General features: G+C 45.7%; 1 protein-coding gene across 2 annotated transcripts in view; it reads left to right on the top strand.

The window, feature by feature from the left end:
• The window catches only part of HMCN2 (hemicentin 2), a 192,247-nt gene that overhangs the window by 45,437 nt on the left and 126,908 nt on the right, over positions 1-19,902 (top strand). For both annotated transcript variants that reach the window (XM_073559478.1, XM_073559477.1), the window contains exons 7-15: positions 4,959-5,079; positions 6,247-6,510; positions 6,860-7,004; positions 7,182-7,303; positions 8,047-8,313; positions 9,783-9,924; positions 10,868-10,995; positions 11,077-11,190; positions 11,277-11,426. In XM_073559478.1, the coding sequence (XP_073415579.1) occupies positions 4,959-5,079; positions 6,247-6,510; positions 6,860-7,004; positions 7,182-7,303; positions 8,047-8,313; positions 9,783-9,924; positions 10,868-10,995; positions 11,077-11,190; positions 11,277-11,426 (1,453 nt within the window). The remainder of the gene's footprint in view (positions 1-4,958; positions 5,080-6,246; positions 6,511-6,859; positions 7,005-7,181; positions 7,304-8,046; positions 8,314-9,782; positions 9,925-10,867; positions 10,996-11,076; positions 11,191-11,276; positions 11,427-19,902) is intronic.

Raw genomic sequence — 19,902 nt, 5'->3', positions numbered from 1 at the left:
GCTCAGGGTGGTATGGAGTGTGTTCATGGTGGTATGGCATGGGCTCGGGGGGGATATGGAGCAGGCTCAGGGTGGTATGGAGTGGAATCAGGGGGTCTGGAGTGGGCTCAAGGGGGTGTGGAGCAGGCTCAGGGGATATGGCGTGGACTCAGGGTGGTGTGGCGCAGACTAAGGTGGGAATAGAGTGCTCAGGGATGTATGGAGCCTGCTCAGGGGGTATAGAGCAGGCTCAGGGGGACATGGAGCAGGCTCAGGGGGAAATGGGGTATGCTTGGATTCAGGGTGGTATGGAGCAGGATTAGGGAGTGTGGAGCAGGCTCAGGGGCTATAGCGTGGGCTCAGGGGCTATAGCGTGGGCTCAGGGTGGTGTGAAGTAGACTTAGGAGGGTATGAAGCGTGCTCAGGGAGGTATGGCGTGGGTTCATGGTGATATGGAGCAGTCTCGGGTATATGGAATGGGCTCGGGGTGGTATGGCGTAGACTCGGTGGTATGGAGCAGGATCAGGGGGTGTGGAGTGGACTCGGGTGTCGAGTGGCCTCAGGGGTGTCGAGCAGGCTCAGGGAGGAATGGAGTGGGATCAGGATGGTGTGGAGCAGACTCTGGGGGTATCGAGTGTACTCAGGCTGTATGGAGCAGGCTCGGGGGTAAGGAGCAGGATCAGGTGGATATGAAGCAGGGTGGTATGGCGTAGACTCGGTGGTAAGGAGCGGGATCAGTGGGTGTGGAGTGGGCTCAGAGGGGTGTCGATCATGCTCAGGGAGGTATGGCGTGGGATCAGGGTGGTGTAGAGCAGACTCTGGGGGTATCGAGCGTGCTCAGGGGGGTATGGTGCAGGCTCGGGGGTGTGGAGCAGGATCAGGGGGATATGAAGCTGGCTCAGGGTGGTATAGAGCGGAATCGGGGAGTGGAGTGGGCTCAGGGGAGTGTGGAGCAGGCTGAGGGAGGTATGGCGTGGGCCCAGGGGGTGGTATGGAGCAGACTTCGGGGTTTAGTGCGTGCTCAGGGAGGTATGGAGCATGGTCAGGGAGATATGTCATGGGCTCAGGGGGGTATGGAGCAGGCTCAGGTTGGTATGGCGCAGGCTCAGGGTGGCATGAAGTGGGCTCAAGGCTGTATGGAGCAGGATCAGGAAGTGTGGAGTAGACTTGTGGATATGGAGCAGGCTCAGAATGGTATGGAGCATGCTCAGGGAGGTATAGTGTGGGCTCGGGGGATATGGACTAGGCTCGGGGGAATTGGAGCAGGCTCGGAGGAATTGGAGCAGGCTCGGGGAATTTGGAGCAGGCTGGGGATTTGGAGCAGGCTCAGGGGGTATGGAGCAGGCTCAGGGTGGTATGATGTTGACTCATGGGGGTATGGCATGGACTCAGGGTGGTGTGGACCGTTCTCAGGGATGAATGGCATAGGCTCAGGGGGGTTTGGAGCATTTGTAGTAGGCACGGTGGTATAGCATGGGCTCAAGGGGATAAGGAGCATGCTAAGGCGGATATGGAGCATGCTCTGGGGTATGGCACAGGTTCAGGGGGATATGGAGCGGGCTCAGGAGGGTATTGCATGGACTCAAGGTGGTATGGAGCGAGATCAGGGAGTGTGGAGCGGGCTTAGGGGGGTGTGGAGGAGGCTCAGGGAGGTATGGCGTGAGCTCAAGGTGGTGTGAAGCAGACTCAGGGGGGTATAGAGTGTGCTCAGGGAGGTATGGTATGGGCCTGGGGGGGTATGGTGCAGGCCTGGGGGGTATGACATGGGCTAAGGGTGGTGTGGTGTGGGCTCAAGGGTTTGGTATGGAGCGGGCTCAGGGGTGTAGGGAGCGGGCTAAGAGTGGTGTAGAGCAGACTTGGGGATATGGAGCGTGCTTAGGGAGAATAGCATGGGCTCGGGGTGGTATGGAGCATGCTCAAGGAGGTATGATGTGGGTTCAGTAAGGCATGGAGAAGGCTCAGGGGGGTATGGCGTGGGCTCAGGGTAATATGGAGCGGGCTCAGGGGATATGCAATGGAATCGGGGTGTGGAGTGGGCTCAGGGGGGTGTGGAGCAGGCTCAGGGAGGTGTGGAGTGTGCCCATAGAGGTATGGAGCGGGGTCAGGGAGTGTGAAGCGGGTTCATGGGAGTTTGGAGCAGGCTTAGGGGGGCATGCTGTGGGCTAGGGTAGAATGGAGCAGACTCAGAGAGGTATGGAGCAGGCTTAGGGTGGAGTAGCGTAGGTTTGGGTGGGGATTGTGTGGACTTAGGGGGCGTATGGAATGGACTCAATGGGGTATGGAGTGGGCTAAAGGGGTGTGGAGCAAGCATAAGTAGTATGGAGCAGGCTCAGGGTACAAATACCAGCTGTGTTATACAGCTGGCACCTGCCTCTAACTGGAGTGACTGACGATAACGCCTATCCAATTAAATGTTGTTGTTAATCTTAGCCAGTAGCACGTAAGTGGTGCAATCCTAGTGGGGTGTCTGACACTGAAACAATCGACCATCACTCCACCCCGATTGCAAGACTATAGGTTACAACAATTTGCCATTGCAATGGGGGGGGCTCCTATTGCCGCCATTTTATACTCCTATGAAGCCCAGCTTTAAGGGAACTAAAAATCGTAAAAATAGTTTTAAAAATGTTAAAAAAATATATATAAAATTTTAAAACATCCCTTCTCTTTCCAGTGCGAAATTTCAACAAATAAATATATTCGGTATGGCTGTGTCCGAAGAACTCCGATCTAAGGAAATATACAGTTATTTAACCCATGCAGTTACTGCATAAAAATAGACCAAAACTCCTCAAGTATCATTTTTCAATTGCTGCACCGCTACCCAAAAATATGAACACATGGGCCATGCACACAGTGAACAAGTCTGTAGGACAGTGTTCACACCACCAAAAGACTGAAACACAGAAAAACACAGTATAACAAACGTATAAAAATACTCTATTGTAAAATAAGTAACATTAAACAGCAAGCGCTAGTAAAAAGATGATAACAAAACAGGGTATTTGGTTGATACGTTTTTTGCAAAAAATGTATACTAAGCCGCTCTACCAAACGTCAAGGTATACCCATAACAGATCAGTCAGTAACCGATGTCTTTAAAAACCTGACCATGTGTATGGTACCTATATGAGCAGGATTCAGAAAGGTAATGTCCGATGTGGACACGCTGTGGAAGACGGCTTATATGTGGGCCGTGCAAATATAAGCAATCTTCCACAACATGTCCACATCGGATATCAACCAACGTATCAACCAAGTACCCTGTTTTGTTATCATCTTTTTACTAGCACTTGCTGTTTACTGTTACTTTTTTACAACAGAGTATTTTTATACATTTGTTATAATGTGTTTTTCTGTGTTTCACCTCTATCCAAAAATGTAATGAAAAGCCGATAAAAAGATCCAATGTACCCCAGGACGATACCAATAAAATCTACTGCTCGGCACGCACAAAACAAGCCCTCACACAGCGCTGTCCACAGAAAATGAAGGCAAGTTAGGCAATACAAAACAATTTTTATTTATTTACATAATTCTAAATTTATTTCACCAAAAACAAACAAACAAACAAATCAAAAAAACAACTCCATAAGTTTGGTATCACCATAATCGTTCTGACCTGGAGAATCTTACTATCAGGAAATTTTAACTGCACAGTGGATGCTGTAAAATCAAAGCAAACAATGGTCGTATTGCATATAATTTTTTTCTTTTTTTTACTCCACTTGGAATATTTTCCCATTTTTTTTCAGTACCTCATATAGTAAAATGGATGGAGTCATTCAACACGACAACTCGTCCTGCAAAAAATAAGCTCTCATGCCGCGATGTTGGCGGGAAAAATAAATATAAATACGGTATATATTTTAGATGAAAAAAGGAGGAGGGGAGCATTAAACTTTATATACCCTTATACGACCCCTTTCTGATGCTCAATGTCAGTCTGCAGCTTGGAAAGCTGGCAGAATGATATCATGTGGAGAAAGTAGGATATTGTGTGTTGTCCAATACATTATATAGTGCAGTTTTCTTTTGCGAGATGGTAAAATGTTGCGCCCCTCCACAGCCTCTTCTCCCGCCCAGGCTGCTCCTTTGATGTCTGGAATCGGTTCCGCTTGTGACTTTGTTTATTGTTGCTTGGTTTCGTTCCATTTCTCTCTGTCAGTTCCCCCCAAGCATTGCGAGAAGCAGCTCGTTACCCTAATGAAGCCGCTCATCAGACAGCCTCACGTCATCCTAATTGCCTCACACAGACCAGTCGTCCCCTCATTTACCCCTTATGTCAGGTCCTTCTGCTGCTGTAGACTTTGATTTCCGCCTCTCTAATCGTTCCCATCGATCCGCCATGTTTCTTTGTTTCTTCCGTTGAGAACGCGGCAGCTGGGACCGATTTGGAGGTTTCAGGAGAGGCTTTGTTTATGGAATAACACACTGTCGATTAATAAAGTTATTTAGATCATGCCGCAGCAGAAACATACCACGGGGCAAATTTACTGGACAGTTGTAAAAGGCGCCAAATTTATTAAAGTGCTTTGTATAGGATGATAAACTTGGCGCATATTTAGAAACTTTTACTTCACCTCTTACTTTGCACCAACATTTTGTGTATGGTGGTCTATTTAAGCCACACACCCTGTGCAACAAGCCACACCCTAATCCAATTTAAGCCACACCCCCTCTTACCATAATTTGTGCACCAGCCCAGCTGAGGCTAACTGTTCCAATGCTTAGATCCATGGTTGGTTCGCCACTTACAGCTATAAGATTTTTCTAAAATAGGTCAAAGGGGAAAAATGCCAGAAAATGCCGCATTCAGAGCTTGTAACTATTTTTTTTGTAAAAAAAACAAACACAAAAAAAACAAATAGCAGTGCTGTGTATGAAGATGTTACAACAACTATGTGTAATGATAAAGTAACATACTCATCCGTGTTCACCTGCCGGTCACGTTACCGTTATCTCTCCATGTGTTGCAGATCGGCAGCAGCGGTCGTCACACTGTCAGAGTCACCGGCGTCAGCAACTTGGATTTCCGTGCCGCATTCTCCACTACAGCCATATTAGATCCCCTGAAAGTCATCGAGCGACCGATAAAAGGTAATGAGATATGGGTGCACCGTGATTCCACCAGCAGAATAGTGAGTGCAGCTCTGGGGTATAATACAGGATGTAACTCAGGATCAGTAATGTATGTACACAGTGACTGCACCAGCAGAATAGTGAGTGCAGCTCTGGAGTATAATACAGGATGTAACTCAGGATCAGTAATGTAACGTATGTACACAGTGACTGCACCAGCAGAATAGAGAGTGTAGCTCTGGAGTATAATACAGGATGTAACTCAGGATCAGTACAGGATCAGTAATGTAATGTATGTACACAGTGACTGCACCAGCAGAATAGTGAGTGCAGCTCTGGGGTATAATAGAGGATGTAACTAAGGATCAGTACAGGATTAGTAATGTAATGTACGTACACAGTGACTGCACCAGCAGAATAGTGAGTGCAGCACTGGGGTATAATACAGGATGTAACTCAGGATCAGTACAGGATCAGTAATATAATGTATGTACACAGTGACTGCACCAGCAGAATAGTGAGTAAAGCTCTGGGGTATAATACAGGATGTAACTCAGGATCAGTACAGGATCAGTAATATAATGTATTTACACAGTGACTGCACCAGCAGAATAGTGAGTGCAGCTCTGGGGTATAATACAGGATGTAACTCAGGATCAGTACAGGATCAGTAATATAATGTATGTACACAGTGACTGCACCAGCAGAATAGTGAGTGAAGCTCTGGGGTATAATACAGGATGTAACTCAGGATCAGTACAGGATCAGTAATGTAATGCATGTACACAGTGACTGCACCAGCAGTATAGTGAGTGCAGCTCTGGGGTATAATACAGGATGTAACTAAGGATCAGTACAGGATCAGTAATGTAATGCATGTACACAGTGACTGCACCAGCAGAATAGTGAGTGCAGCTCTGGGGTATAATACAGGATGTAACTCAGGATCAGTACAGGATTAGTAATGTAATGTACGTACACAGTGACTGCATCAGCAGAATAGGGAGTTCAGCTCTGTAGTATAATACAGGTCTCTGCACTTGTATGAAACGGAACATTGTTTTCATACAACTCCTCCTATCCTCTGGTAAGTGGTGCCGTACATTTAGGTCCTCAGTATAGACTCATTCCTCTGCAGGATGTTGTATTGTGAGATATATGAAATAATGTATTCCTTTTTCTCAGGAATTCCCATCTCGGCGCTGATAAACTGCACAGGTCTCACTCCTCCAGGACAGGTGAACCATCTGGACCTGCTGCGGGTGTCTGGAGAATCCTTCTTCTCTCTGTCGGCGACACGCTTACTGTACAAGCTCAGTAAGCAGCTGTGGACGGTGCCTCTGTTCCAGGCGCCCCCTGGAAGCTTCTTCATGAAAATTAATGGAACAGACAAGAATGGGTATAAGTTCCAGAGACTCTCCAATGTGGCTTATACCAGCGTCGTACCAGGTAAGTGCCCAAGCCTCGAGAATTTACATTGCTCCTTTAGCTTACACAATTACAATACCATTATTCCGCAAACCTGGCCTCTGAGACTACTAGTGCCACTTATCTCGGAAGAAGCCGTTGACGTGGACAGGTTTAGCCGTACTAGCTCCATGTCGCTGCCCGCTGGAGATATTTGGGGACCGGTCATTCTCACAGAATTTATTTACGGATAACAATGACATATCCATCGACATGAATCTCTTGGATATGGCCGGACACATTTCATGGCACATGATAGTCGGGGGTCATATTGTTTTATGGGTCATTATTTATTTGTTGTTATTATGACTTGGATATTTTTTTCTCGCAGATGTTCCTGCCGTGACCGTGGCACCTCTCATCCAGGGATATCACCAGCAGGCGCTCACCATAACCTGCTTGGTCCTTAGTGATATCCCTTTCAGAGTGCGGTTCTCCAGGGATGGGGTGAGGATCGGGGAGGAGCTGCTATTCACGTGAGTGCACGTACTTATCCGTGGGAATAGTGGGTTCTGTATTGCACCTCATGGACCCGGCTGATGCCATTGTCAGAGGAATAGACCCATCACGACTGACACGTGACCCCCTGTGTCTGGTGTAGATGGATAGTAACACTGTATATAATGTGATGTGACAAGTTTTATAACCACCAGGGAGTCGAGTAATGCTTCCTACGAGATCCCGTCTGCCTCTGCTCGCCATGAAGGGGTTTATCAGTGTACGGCCATCAGTAATGCAGGCGCCAGATTTGCTCTAACCCAAGTATCTATTGCGGGTAAGTGGAGAAGAACATTTTAGATATGTAATCGCTTCCTTTACACATTGGCATTTCACATTTACCCTGCAGGATAGCAGAGTTATTTTCATCTTCCCCGTGCATTAATATAATGTATTAATATAATAATTAATATATAATATACAGTATATTTATATATAATATAAAAAATAATATATATAAAACTATCACAGCATGTTGAGATTTCACTCCAAAATCTGATAGGTGGGAGAAATAACCCGATGCATACGGACCATCATAGCGGCATCAGATCTTTCCGGACACATTACTGTTCTGTTGCATAGGAAACTGTAAATGGTGCTATAAGATTATCAGCTGCAGAGTTAAAAAAAGGATTCTATACAGACATTACACGGGTGACAAGTGAGAAAATATCATCCCACTGTCCTGGATGAGAATGGGACCGATCACTTATATGCCAGTGTGAACGAGCCCTTAGACATAGAGAAGCAGCCAGTAACATTAGTATACAGTAACTACAGTATGTAGCTATGTGGGTGACAACCCCTACTGGCTTGGTCATGTCAGCCATTATCGGCTGTTACCCAGTATCTACTACCTACAGAATAGAATATGAAGCCTGTGCACAAGAATGGGACCCGGGAGCTGCGATCTGCAGTTCTGTTTTTGCTTTAGCTGAAGGTTTGGATGACATTACATTGTCAGACACGTATCTGTGACTACGTGGCAGATGACATTACTTGTCTTGTGTTTGGCTGCAGATCCTCCGCCCACGATCTCGCTCCACCCTAATGTCACAGCGTCACTTGGTGATCTGGCAGTCCTCTCCTGTCACGTTTTTGGAGATGTCCGCTACAACCTCACCTGGGAGCATGATGGAAAAGCACTGAAGGATGGTCGGTTATGGATCCTGGCAAACTCATCCTTACAAATTCTGAGTGTGCAATCTAGTGATGCAGGACGCTACCAGTGCACTGCCAGGAACAGCCACGGCTCTACTACCACCAGCGTCTGGCTTGCCGTGCAAGGTCGGTATTTGCAGCTTAGGCAGTTGGGATCAAAGTAAATATAAGAACTAGGCAACTAGGCGACATGTGTCGTGTGACGCTCAGATCACAGTGTCACATTGTGACAGCGCATGCAATGATTTCCTTTGCTGTTGCACTTTGACACAGAGATGCAAATGTGTAGGATATTCTGCCACTGGTCGCGAGTTACACACGACTCCGTTGCCATAGGCTTCAATGCAAATCACATGTCATTGCGACTTGTGTATGACTGATCTGCAGTCTAGCCATTTTTTTGCTAGAGGAGGATATGCATGTGCAACCGGTAGACAAAAAATGGAGTGGAGGTCGCACCCCATAGACAGTGAGTGGAATGGAGGCTGCTCATGTGCACCCGACAGATAATGAATGGTGCGGAGGTCGCACATGCGCACCCTGTAGATAGTGAATGGAAAGGAGGCTATTCATGTGCACCTCACAGATAATGAATGGTGTGGAGGTCGCACATGCACACCCTGTAAACAGTGAATGGAAATGAGACTGCTCATGTGCACCCCACAGATAATGAATGGGTGCGGAAGTCACACATGCGCACCCTATAGACAGTGAATAGAAAGGAGACTGCTCATGTGCACTCCACAGATAATGAATGGTGCAGAGGTCGCAAATGCGCACCCTATAGACAGTGAATGGAAATGAGACTGCTCATGTGCACCCCACAGATAATGAATGGTGCGGAGGTCGCACATGCGCACCCTATACAGTGAATGGATAGGAGACTGCTCATATGCACCCCACAGATAATGAATGGTGCAGAGGCCGCACATGCGCACGCTATAGACAGTGAGTAGCATGGAGACTGCTCATGTGCACCCCATAGATAATGGATGTTGCTGAGGTTGCATATGCACACCTTATAGAGAGTGAATGGAAAGGAGTCTGCTTAGGTGCACCCCAGAGATAGTGAATGGTGCAGAGGTTGCACATGCACACCCCATAGACCGTGAATCGAAAGGAGGCTGCACATGTGCACCCCACAGATAATGAATGGAGCAAAGGCTGCGCATGCACACCTCATAGACAGTGAATTGAATTAAGGCCGTGCATGTGCACCCCAGAGATAGTGAATGGGGCTGAGGCCACACATGCACACACCATAGGCAGTGAATGGAAAGGACACAGCACATGTGCACCCCACAGATAATGAATGGTGCTGAGGCCACACATGCACACCATAGACAGTAAATGGAAATGTGCACCTGCGCTAAATTCAGGATGGTGCTGCAGATCTCCATTCTCGGTTTTCCACAGTCACGTTTTTGGGATTACTGGGGGTACCATATGTCAGACCCCAAAGAGACTAGCAAGTTTTGTACAATATAATTACATTTATGGGAATAACGCTAGAATGAGTATGGGGGTTGTATCACAACTAAAAAATCAGCAAAATAAATTCTAAATTTGCTTATTTTGTCTCCTGTGTTCCCTAGAGCCTCCACGCGTCCAGATTGAATCAAGTTCCACTCAGTTGTCTCATGGAGGAGAAGTGAAGATCCGCTGTGATGTTTCTGGGTATCCAGAACCGCAGATATATTGGAAACATGGCGACACCTTCCTGAGCAATGATGGCAAGTGCGTGTCTTGGAAAAAGGTTGGGCACTGTAATTTTTTTTGCTGGGATGTTTCCTAAGACAACCAGACCAAGACCGAGATTCATGTAGCAGTTATGTCCACCAAGAGAATTTAGGTTGTAGGTGTCGCATAGACCCCATTCACACGTACATGATCTGTCTGTGTTTTTCATGGACCCATTATACCCTATGGGCTGTTCACATTTCCATTTTTTATTCTGGACTAATTGTCCAGAGAAATAAAGTGTAGGCATTTCTGATATTGATCTGATTTGCAGTTAAAAATGCAGCCATTGAAATGAATGGGTCATTAAAAAAACATGGTAACCGAAAACCATCCGGGAGTAATCGGAATACTGTCCGGAGTTTACTGTCTAATTGGGTAGAAGAAACTTGTAATTTTATTTATTTTGCATGCAAGAAGCATGGATGCCGCACTGATGGTGAAAACAGACGCACAGCCAAAAAATGTATGAAACCCGGATCCGGCACAATGGACCGTGATTTTCTCGTACGCAAAGAAATGACATGTCTGTGACTATGACCTTAGTCATACACATTGAATAACTACAAATAAAACTGCAAATTATTGTGCAAAATGTCACAAAGTGTCAAACACTATGGTGAAATTCTGTAAGAAAATATGTGTAAATTGTAAAGTGTTTGCCCCATAATGTACATTTTTGCACAGTGTTTTCTGATCCAAACATTCACCGGAGTCTGTGCTCACATCTGAGGCCGGGATCACACATGCGAGAAACTCGTACGAGTCTTGCATCTCAATACCCGGCACTGCCGCCGACACTCGGGAGCGGAGCCTGCGGCTGCATGTATTTCTATGCTCCCGAGTGCCGGCGACAGTGCTGGGTATTGAGATGCGAGACTCGTGCGAGTTTCTCGCATGTGTGACCCGGCCTGAAACTAAGTTTTCTCTCTGAAAACAGACATAGGATCATTATCGGCAACATCTTGCTCATCAAGGACCCGAGCCCGGAGGACTCTGGGAATTACACCTGTGTGGCCTCTAACAGCTTAGGTACACAGGAGCGGTCAATGACCCTGACATACACTGGTGAGTGTCCGCTGCGTTGTAAACTGTAATGATCGCGTACCGCCAGACAGACGTGAATAACCCTTCTCTGTCCGATTCCAGAACGCCCTAAAGCAACTGCTGTCAAATCTACAACACAAGTAGCCATTGGGGATGATGTAGTGCTGGAGTGTAGGACTGAAGGTCTGCCTCCCCCACAGGTGGCGTGGTACAAGGGTGAGCGCTCAGTGTCCCTGACGTCATTTCACCAAGCTAACAGCTGCCGCATCTTTAATAATGGGGGGATTATTCTGCATCTACAGGTGACAAGGAGATTAAAGGCCCCGTCAGTGGCTCATATGGTGGGACGCTGACCCTTCAGGAGGTGACTGCAGAGGATGCCGGGGACTACACCTGTGTGGCCTCTAATGAGGCAGGGTCATCATCGGACGTCATTCTAGTGGAAGTGGGAAGTAAGTGAGAGCCAATATTCTTAATCCTTCCTCCTAAAAGCTTTTCTAATTCACCTAAACCCAATATTCTCCCCAATATGTGAGAGACTTCTCCAGTTCAAAGGCTAAAATCCTGTCTTGAGCCGTCCTCACACTGCGGAGGATTTGCGGCAATGTATCTGTATAGTCATTCCAATGCTAATGCATCATCTACAGGCTCATAGCACTTATGCTGATACATTGTGACAACCCCTCAGCTGTCTGAGCACCACCTCTATAGGCTGGTATGAGATTTTCCGTTCCAAGGCATCCGGACAGCTCTTACAAATGGTAAGGAAGTGAAACGCTAACTATTAGAAAGTTGATAAAATGAATCATAGAATGAAAAGTTCTGCAGCTTTCTAATAGACGTCCTGTGCGCCCTTGTAAATCCCTGGACATTACGGCCGGAGTATGAAGGGATCAGGACTGCTCCTATTATTGTTCTGTGGGTACGGAGGAATAAGATCCTTCTACTGAAGTGAAAAGCACCTCCGTCTCTCCCGGAATGGAGACTGATTTGGGATTATTCTGTAGCGTGTTTCCTGACCGTGCTGCTTGCTCTGATCCGGCAGCAGATTTCCGTTACCTCCTGGGGGCATCCAGAGTGTCCAGGACCCTGCACTGCAGTTCGGTAGACATTTCATAGGTTTCGTCTGAAGATAATTACAATATTTTGCTCGTGACCCTTTAACTCAAGTGTCGCGGGCTGTAACTGAAACAAAAGCCCACCACATTTCTTTACTTAATACTGACCCGAGGTGCAGATTTCTCTACTGTTGCAACCTGTGGCTTCCATTCATTCCAGTAATTGGGGCACGACGCGACCAATTCTAAGCACTCGGGGGGGGGCCGTACAGATGTGGCGTATTACTGCGGATTTTACTCCATGTATAGGGGTAGACCACAGAAGAAGAATCTGCAGTAAATCCACACGTGACTCGCATCATCCTCAGTGGAACTTGCTCTAACCACTCGTTCAGACCGTACAGGGGTATCGGACATTGGCAACATGTGCCATATAATAAAAGATCTTTGGGGGTCTGACTCCCTGCACCTCCACACATCAGCTGTTTTCAACGCCGGTGCATGGAAACAGTGTACGGCTCTGTACACAGTGTAGGGTTTGGTTTACACTGTTCACACTCACCCTGCTGAAAACGGTTCATCCATGGGGGCAATTGGTGTTGGATCTAAGGAAAGGTCACCCATCTCGTAAGCCTGGACATCCGCTGTCTGTCCATGTGGTGCTCCTTCCCCGTCTATGTATGGGAGTAACGGACAACTGGCAAGCAAGTGTGTACGGCAATTTCCAGAACTTCTATAGAAATGAATGGTAAGAGGCGGGTATGTACAGACATTTCTCCACTGACTGCCCTGGCGGATGGGGCTCTGTCACTGACATAGATGAGAGTACCAGCAGTGAAACCCCATGGCCTGTCAGGACAGATAAATATCACCTACACAGGAGAGAGGTTTGAGCCACTCATGTAGAGCAAACAGATGATTTTCCGCTCTGGTCCCTTCTTATAGATCCTTGGATTAATACTTTTTTTCATATTTTTTCTGCCTTTAAGAGTTGGACTCTTTTAGTTCACTGTCTTTTCTTTTTACCATGTGGCGGTATTATTTTATAGCCCCTTCCTGCTGGTGGGCTGTCATACGGCATTATTTCCCAGTAACTGAGCGATGAGGATGCTGGGGCCGTGACTTCACCGTGCCTTCCATCTTCCATGTGTAATATCCTATCACCCTCCTGACAATACGCATGGCTTCTCGTCTGGTTAATGAGCCTGGTCCATGACGAACAGCTGGAGAACGGCTTAGATCCTGTAATGGTAGACTTGTAAGGACGCGATGAAAGAGGAAGGACAGCGCCCCGGGGGACGGAGACTGCAGCAGACAAGGGCGGCAGAAGGGCTTCTAACTTACAGGGTGAATCAGGATTCTGCCTAGAAAGAATCTATAGGCGACCTGTGATTGTGGCTGACGCTGCATGTCTGATAGGAAATCATCCACTGGTTCAGCTGGGGGTGCAGATTATACGGTGCTGTCCCCCAGATGCCACAAATTTACATCTACCTGCTCAACCCCTGCTGGTTCAGTATCTGATCTACTACTGTGCAGTACAATCCTAAAATGCTGACAGATGACTTACTGCTCCTGAGTTACATCCTGTATTATATTCCAGAGCTGCACTCTCTATTCTGCTGGTGCAGTCACTGTGTACATACATTACATTACTTATCCTGTACTGCTCCTGAGTTACATCCTGTATTATATTCCAGAGCTGCATTCACTATTTTGCTGCTGCAGCTATTGTGTACATGCATTACTTATCCTGTACAGGTCCTGATATACATACTGTATTATACTCCAGAGCTGCACTCACTATTCTGCTGGTGCAGTCACTGTGTACATACATTACTTATCCTGTACAGGTCCTGATTTACATGCTGTATTATACTCCAGAGCTGCACTCACTATTATGTTGGTGCAGTCACTGTGTACATACATTACATTACTGATCCTATACTAATCCTGAGTTACATCCTATATTATACTCCAGAGCTGCACTCACTATTCTGCTGGTACATACATTACATTACTGATCCTGAGTTACATCCTGTATTATACTCCAGAGCTGCACTCACTATTCTGCTGGTGCAGTCACTGTGTACATACATTACATTACTGATGCTGTACTGATCCTGAGTTACATCCTGTATTATACCCCAGAGCTGCGCTCACTGTTCTGCTGGTACAGTCACTGTGTATATACATTACAGCAGAATAGTGAGTGCAGCTCTGGGGTATAATACAGGATGTAACTCCGGATCAGTAATGTAATGTATGTACACAGTGACTGCACCAGCAGAATAGTGAATACAGCTCTGTGGTATAATACAGGATGTAACTCAGGATCAGTACAGGATCAGTAATGTAATGTATGTACACAGTGACTGCACCAGCAGAATAGTGAATACAGCTCTGTGGTATAATACAGGATGTAACTCGGGATCAGTACAGGATCAGTAATGTAGTATATGTACACAGTGATTGCACCAGCAGAATAGTGAATACAGCTCTGTGGTATAATACAGGATGTAACTCAGGATCAGTACAGGATCAGTACAGGATCAGTAATGCAATGTATGTACACAGTGACTGTACCAGCACAATGGTGAGTTCAGCTCTGGAGTATAATACAGGATACAACTCAGAATCAGTACAGGGTAAGTAATGTATGTACACAGTGACTGTACCAGGAGAATAGTAAGTGCAGCTCTGGAGTATAATACAGGATGTAACTCAGGATCAGAACATGATCAGTAATGCAATGTATGTACACGGTGACTGCACCAGCAGAATAGTGAGTGCAGCTCTGGGGTATAATACAGGATGTAACTCAGGATCAGTAATGTAATGTTTGTACACGGTGACTGCACCAGCAGAATAGTGAGTGCAGCTCTGGAGTATAATACAGGATGTAACTCAGGATCAGTACATGATCAGTAATGTAATGTATGTACATGGTGACTGCACCAGCAGAATAGTGAGTGCAGCTCTGGGGTATAATACAGGATGTAACTCAGGATCAGTAATGTAATGTATGTACACAGTGACTGCACCAGCAGAATAGTGAGTGCAGCTCTGGAGTATAATACAGGATGTAACTCAGGATCAGTACAGGATCAGTAATGTAATGTATGTACACTGTGACTGCACTAGCAGAATAGTGATTGCAGCTCTGGAGTATAATACAGGATGTAACTCAGGATCAGTACATGATCAGTAATGTAATGTATGTACATGGTGACTGCACCAGCAGAATAGTGAGTGCAGCTCTGGGGTATAATACAGGATGTAACTCAGGATCAGTAATGTAATGTATGTACACAGTGACTGCACCAGCAGAATAGTGAGTGCAGCTCTGGAGTATAATACAGGATGTAACTCATGATGAGTACAGGATCAGTAATGTAATGTATGTACACAGTGACTGCACCAGCAGAATAGTGAGTGCAGCTCCGGAGTATAATACAGGATGTAACTCATGATGAGTACAGGATCAGTAATGTAATGTATGTACACAGTGACTGCACCAGCACAGAATAGTGAGTGCAGCTCTGGAGTATAATACAGGATGTAACTCAGGATCAGTACAGGATCAGTAATGTAATGTATGTACACAGTGACTGCACCAGCAGAATAGTGAGTGCAGCTCCGGAGTATAATACAGGATGTAACTCATGATGAGTACAGGATCAGTAATGTAATGTATGTACACAGTGACTGCACCAGCACAGAATAGTGAGTGCAGCTCTGGAGTATAATACAGGATGTAACTCAGGATCAGTACAGGATCAGTAATGTAATGTATGTACACAGTGACTGCACCAGCAGAATAGTGAGTGCAGCTCCGGAGTATAATACAGGATGTAACTCATGATGAGTACAGGATCAGTAATGTAATGTATGTACACAGTGACTGCACCAGCACAGAATAGTGAGTGCAGCTCTGGAGTATAATACAGGATGTAACTCAGGATCAGTACAGGATCAGTAATGTAATGTATGTACACAGTGACTGCACCAGCAGAATAGTGAGTGCAGCTCTGGGGTATAATACAGAAAGTAACTGAGGATCAGTACAGGATCAGCAATGTAATGTATGTACACAGTGACTGCACCAGCAGAATAGTGAGTGCAGCTCTGGGATATAATACAGGATGTAACTCAGGATCAGTAATGTAATGTATGTACACGGTGACTGCACCAGCAGAATAGTGAGTGCAGCTCTGGGGTATAATACAGGATGTAACTCAGGATCAGTAATGTAATGTATGTACACAGTGACTGCACCAGCAGAATAGTGAGTGCAGCTCTGGAGTATAATACAGGATGTAACTCATGATGAGTACAGGATCAGTAATGTAATGTATGTACACAGTGACTGCACCAGCAGAATAGTGAGTGCAGCTCCGGAGTATAATACAGGATGTAACTCATGATGAGTACAGGATCAGTAATGTAATGTATGTACACAGTGACTGCACCAGCACAGAATAGTGAGTGCAGCTCTGGAGTATAATACAGGATGTAACTCAGGATCAGTACAGGATCAGTAATGTAATGTATGTACACAGTGACTGCACCAGCAGAATAGTGAGTGCAGCTCCGGAGTATAATACAGGATGTAACTCATGATGAGTACAGGATCAGTAATGTAATGTATGTACACAGTGACTGCACCAGCACAGAATAGTGAGTGCAGCTCTGGAGTATAATACAGGATGTAACTCAGGATCAGTACAGGATCAGTAATGTAATGTATGTACACAGTGACTGCACCAGCAGAATAGTGAGTGCAGCTCCGGAGTATAATACAGGATGTAACTCATGATGAGTACAGGATCAGTAATGTAATGTATGTACACAGTGACTGCACCAGCACAGAATAGTGAGTGCAGCTCTGGAGTATAATACAGGATGTAACTCAGGATCAGTACAGGATCAGTAATGTAATATATGTACACAGTGACTGCACCAGCAGAATAGTGAGTGCAGCTCTGGGGTATAATACAGAATGTAACTGAGGATCAGTACAGGATCAGCAATGTAATGTATGTACACAGTGACTGCACCAGCAGAATAGTGAGTGCAGCTCTGGGATATAATACAGGATGTAACTCAGGATCAGTAATGTAATGTATGTACACGGTGACTGCACCAGCAGAATAGTGAGTGCAGCTCTGGGGTATAATACAGGATGTAACTCAGGATCAGTAATGTAATGTATGTACACAGTGACTGCACCAGCAGTATAGTGAGTGCAGCTCTGGAGTATAATACAGGATGTAACTCAGGATCAGTACATGATCAGTAATGTAATGTATGTAAACGGTGACTGCACCAGCAGAATAGTGAGTGCAGCTCTGGGGTATAATACAGGATGTAACTCAGGATCAGTAATGTAATGTATGTACACGGTGACTGCACCAGCAGAATAGTGAGTGCAGCTCTGGAGTATAATACAGGATGTAACTCAGGATCAGTACAGGATAAGTAATGTAATGTATGTACACAGTGACTGCACCAGCAGAATAGTGAGTGCAGCTCCGGAGTATAATACAGGATGTAACTCATGATGAGTACAGGATCAGTAATGTAATGTATGTACACAGTGACTGCACCAGCACAGAATAGTGAGTGCAGCTCTGGAGTATAATACAAGATGTAACTCAGGATCAGTACAGGATAAGTAATGTAATGTATGTACACAGTGACTGCACCAGCAGAATAGTGAGTGCAGCTCCGGAGTATAATACAGGATGTAACTCATGATGAGTACAGGATCAGTAATGTAATGTATGTACACAGTGACTGCACCAGCACAGAATAGTGAGTGCAGCTCTGGAGTATAATACAGGATGTAACTCAGGATCAGTAATGTAATGTATGTACACAGTGACTGCACCAGCAGAATAGTGAGTGCAGCTCTGGGGTATAATACAGAATGTAACTGAGGATCAGTACAGGATCAGCAATGTAATGTATGTACACAGTGACTGCACCAGCAGAATAGTGAGTGCAGCTCTGGGGTATAATACAGGATGTAACTCAGGATATGTAATGTATGTACACGGTGACTGCACCAGCAGAATAGTGAGTGCAGCTCTGGGGTATAATACAGGATGTAACTCAGGATCAGTAATGTAATGTATGTACACAGTGACTGCACCAGCAGAATAGTGAGTGCAGCTCTGGAGTATCATACAGGCTGTATCTTGTGATCTTATAGTCGATGAATCTGCTCTTTTTGTAGATTACATTTGTTTTCGCAGTCAGACATATGGAGACCCAGGTTGAGGATGATTTCGGCTGGCCATGTTGGCTTACTTCCCTGTGTTTAGGATACATTTCCATGGATATGGACGACATAAGATAAAGTCTACCCAGTGTTACGTTGTTTCTCTTTGTTTCTTTACATTTGTCATGAAGTCTCTGATTATTTGGTGACTGATGACGGCTCCTTCCCGGTCGCTCGCGTCGCTGCCATCTCTTTGTGATTTTTATTTCCCACCTCTTGGGGAGGCTGTCGGCGTCTGTTCCTGATTCCCTGGGGCGGGGGGGCATTTTTTTCTTGTTCTCGGCGCATAAGCTTGTCATTGCGGGCATCCTCCATGTCTTGTTCTCGCTAATCTCTTCCACACACTTCATCCTTGCACTTTCCTGTTTCCTCTTCTTCCTCCTCCTGTTCTTTCTTCCAGAAATTCCTCACCCGCTGTGTCATAATCCAGCTGCCGCTCTGTTATGTTCTCAGATGGAGCTGGACAACGTCACTTTCCCCGCTGCTCAGCCTCTGCTCCTATGGTAGAGTCACCTACCTGGGAGAGAAAATGCGTGGGCCGCAGTTGTATCACAGGCCATTTATAACAGTGGTCCTCTCTTTCAGCCCCTTGTCTGGTCCCTTTAGCAATTTTTAAATGGACCGGACACTTTTGTTTAAAGCTGTTTAGTGAGAAGATGTAATATTACATTTCGATGCCTAGTTTTTTATTTTGCACTATTCTCCAGATTTCTCCGTGCAGCCTGCAGTGTAAAGCATGGAAGTGTATATTGTGGTTCGAATGGCAACATACAGAATTTTACACAGATGTACGTATTTGTGGTAAGCACAATTGCCTACAGATCTGCAGTGGTGATATCGGGGTATTCCTCAGCCAGCCCTATCAGAACTATTAGGCCATTTATTTTTCTCCTACGTGAATAAACGGCCATATATTTTTTCCTTGCACAGGATCCGTTTCTTGGCCGCGTGTCAGTTCTTGCAATCCTTGTCGCAGACGTTTTTCGCATAACAAACAATTTTGCTTTTTTTTATCCAGTAAACAGATATCAGTTTTGTTTTGTTGCTTACGTGTTCATTGTCTTGTATTGGAGAGTTTGACCCACATCGCACATGTACCATATAAAGCAATGTGTGAATACGGCTTTCATCAGATGCTGCATTCTGGTGCGGAGCGCCTTTAATATCTGTGCTCTGCAGAAAAAAAAAAAAAGAGAAAGTCATTTATTTGTACAGATGTCCAGATCCGCAGCCTCATGTACGGTAATAGGTTCTCCCTCCTGTGATAAATGCGCTTGTCTCTGAGGAATGCGTGTGGTGTTCTGGCGCTGACTGATGAGCGACCGCATCCGCTGCCAATTGTATAGACAAGTGCATTCATCCAGGTGACAGCGCTCCTCGAGACAGAAGATCGCAACACAGAGAAATGGTTGTGCGCTGACAGCTTCAGCCAGGTGGTCGGCTGTCCGCTTCTGGGTGACGACGACTGAGGGTCTACAAATGTGACTGTAGTAAGCAGATCGCATTGCAGACATTGCACTATGCAGATCAGATTGGAAAGATTATATTGGACAGATTGCAAAATGTAGATCTAATGAACCAGAT

The sequence above is a fragment of the Dendrobates tinctorius genome, unplaced genomic scaffold, assembly GCF_039654945.1.
Source record: "Dendrobates tinctorius isolate UK_male_01 unplaced genomic scaffold, ASM3965494v1 ptg000013l, whole genome shotgun sequence".
Taxonomy (NCBI): Eukaryota; Metazoa; Chordata; class Amphibia; order Anura; family Dendrobatidae; genus Dendrobates; species Dendrobates tinctorius.
Note: the sequence above shows the minus strand (reverse complement) of the source record. Positions and strands in the feature narration are given on the sequence as shown.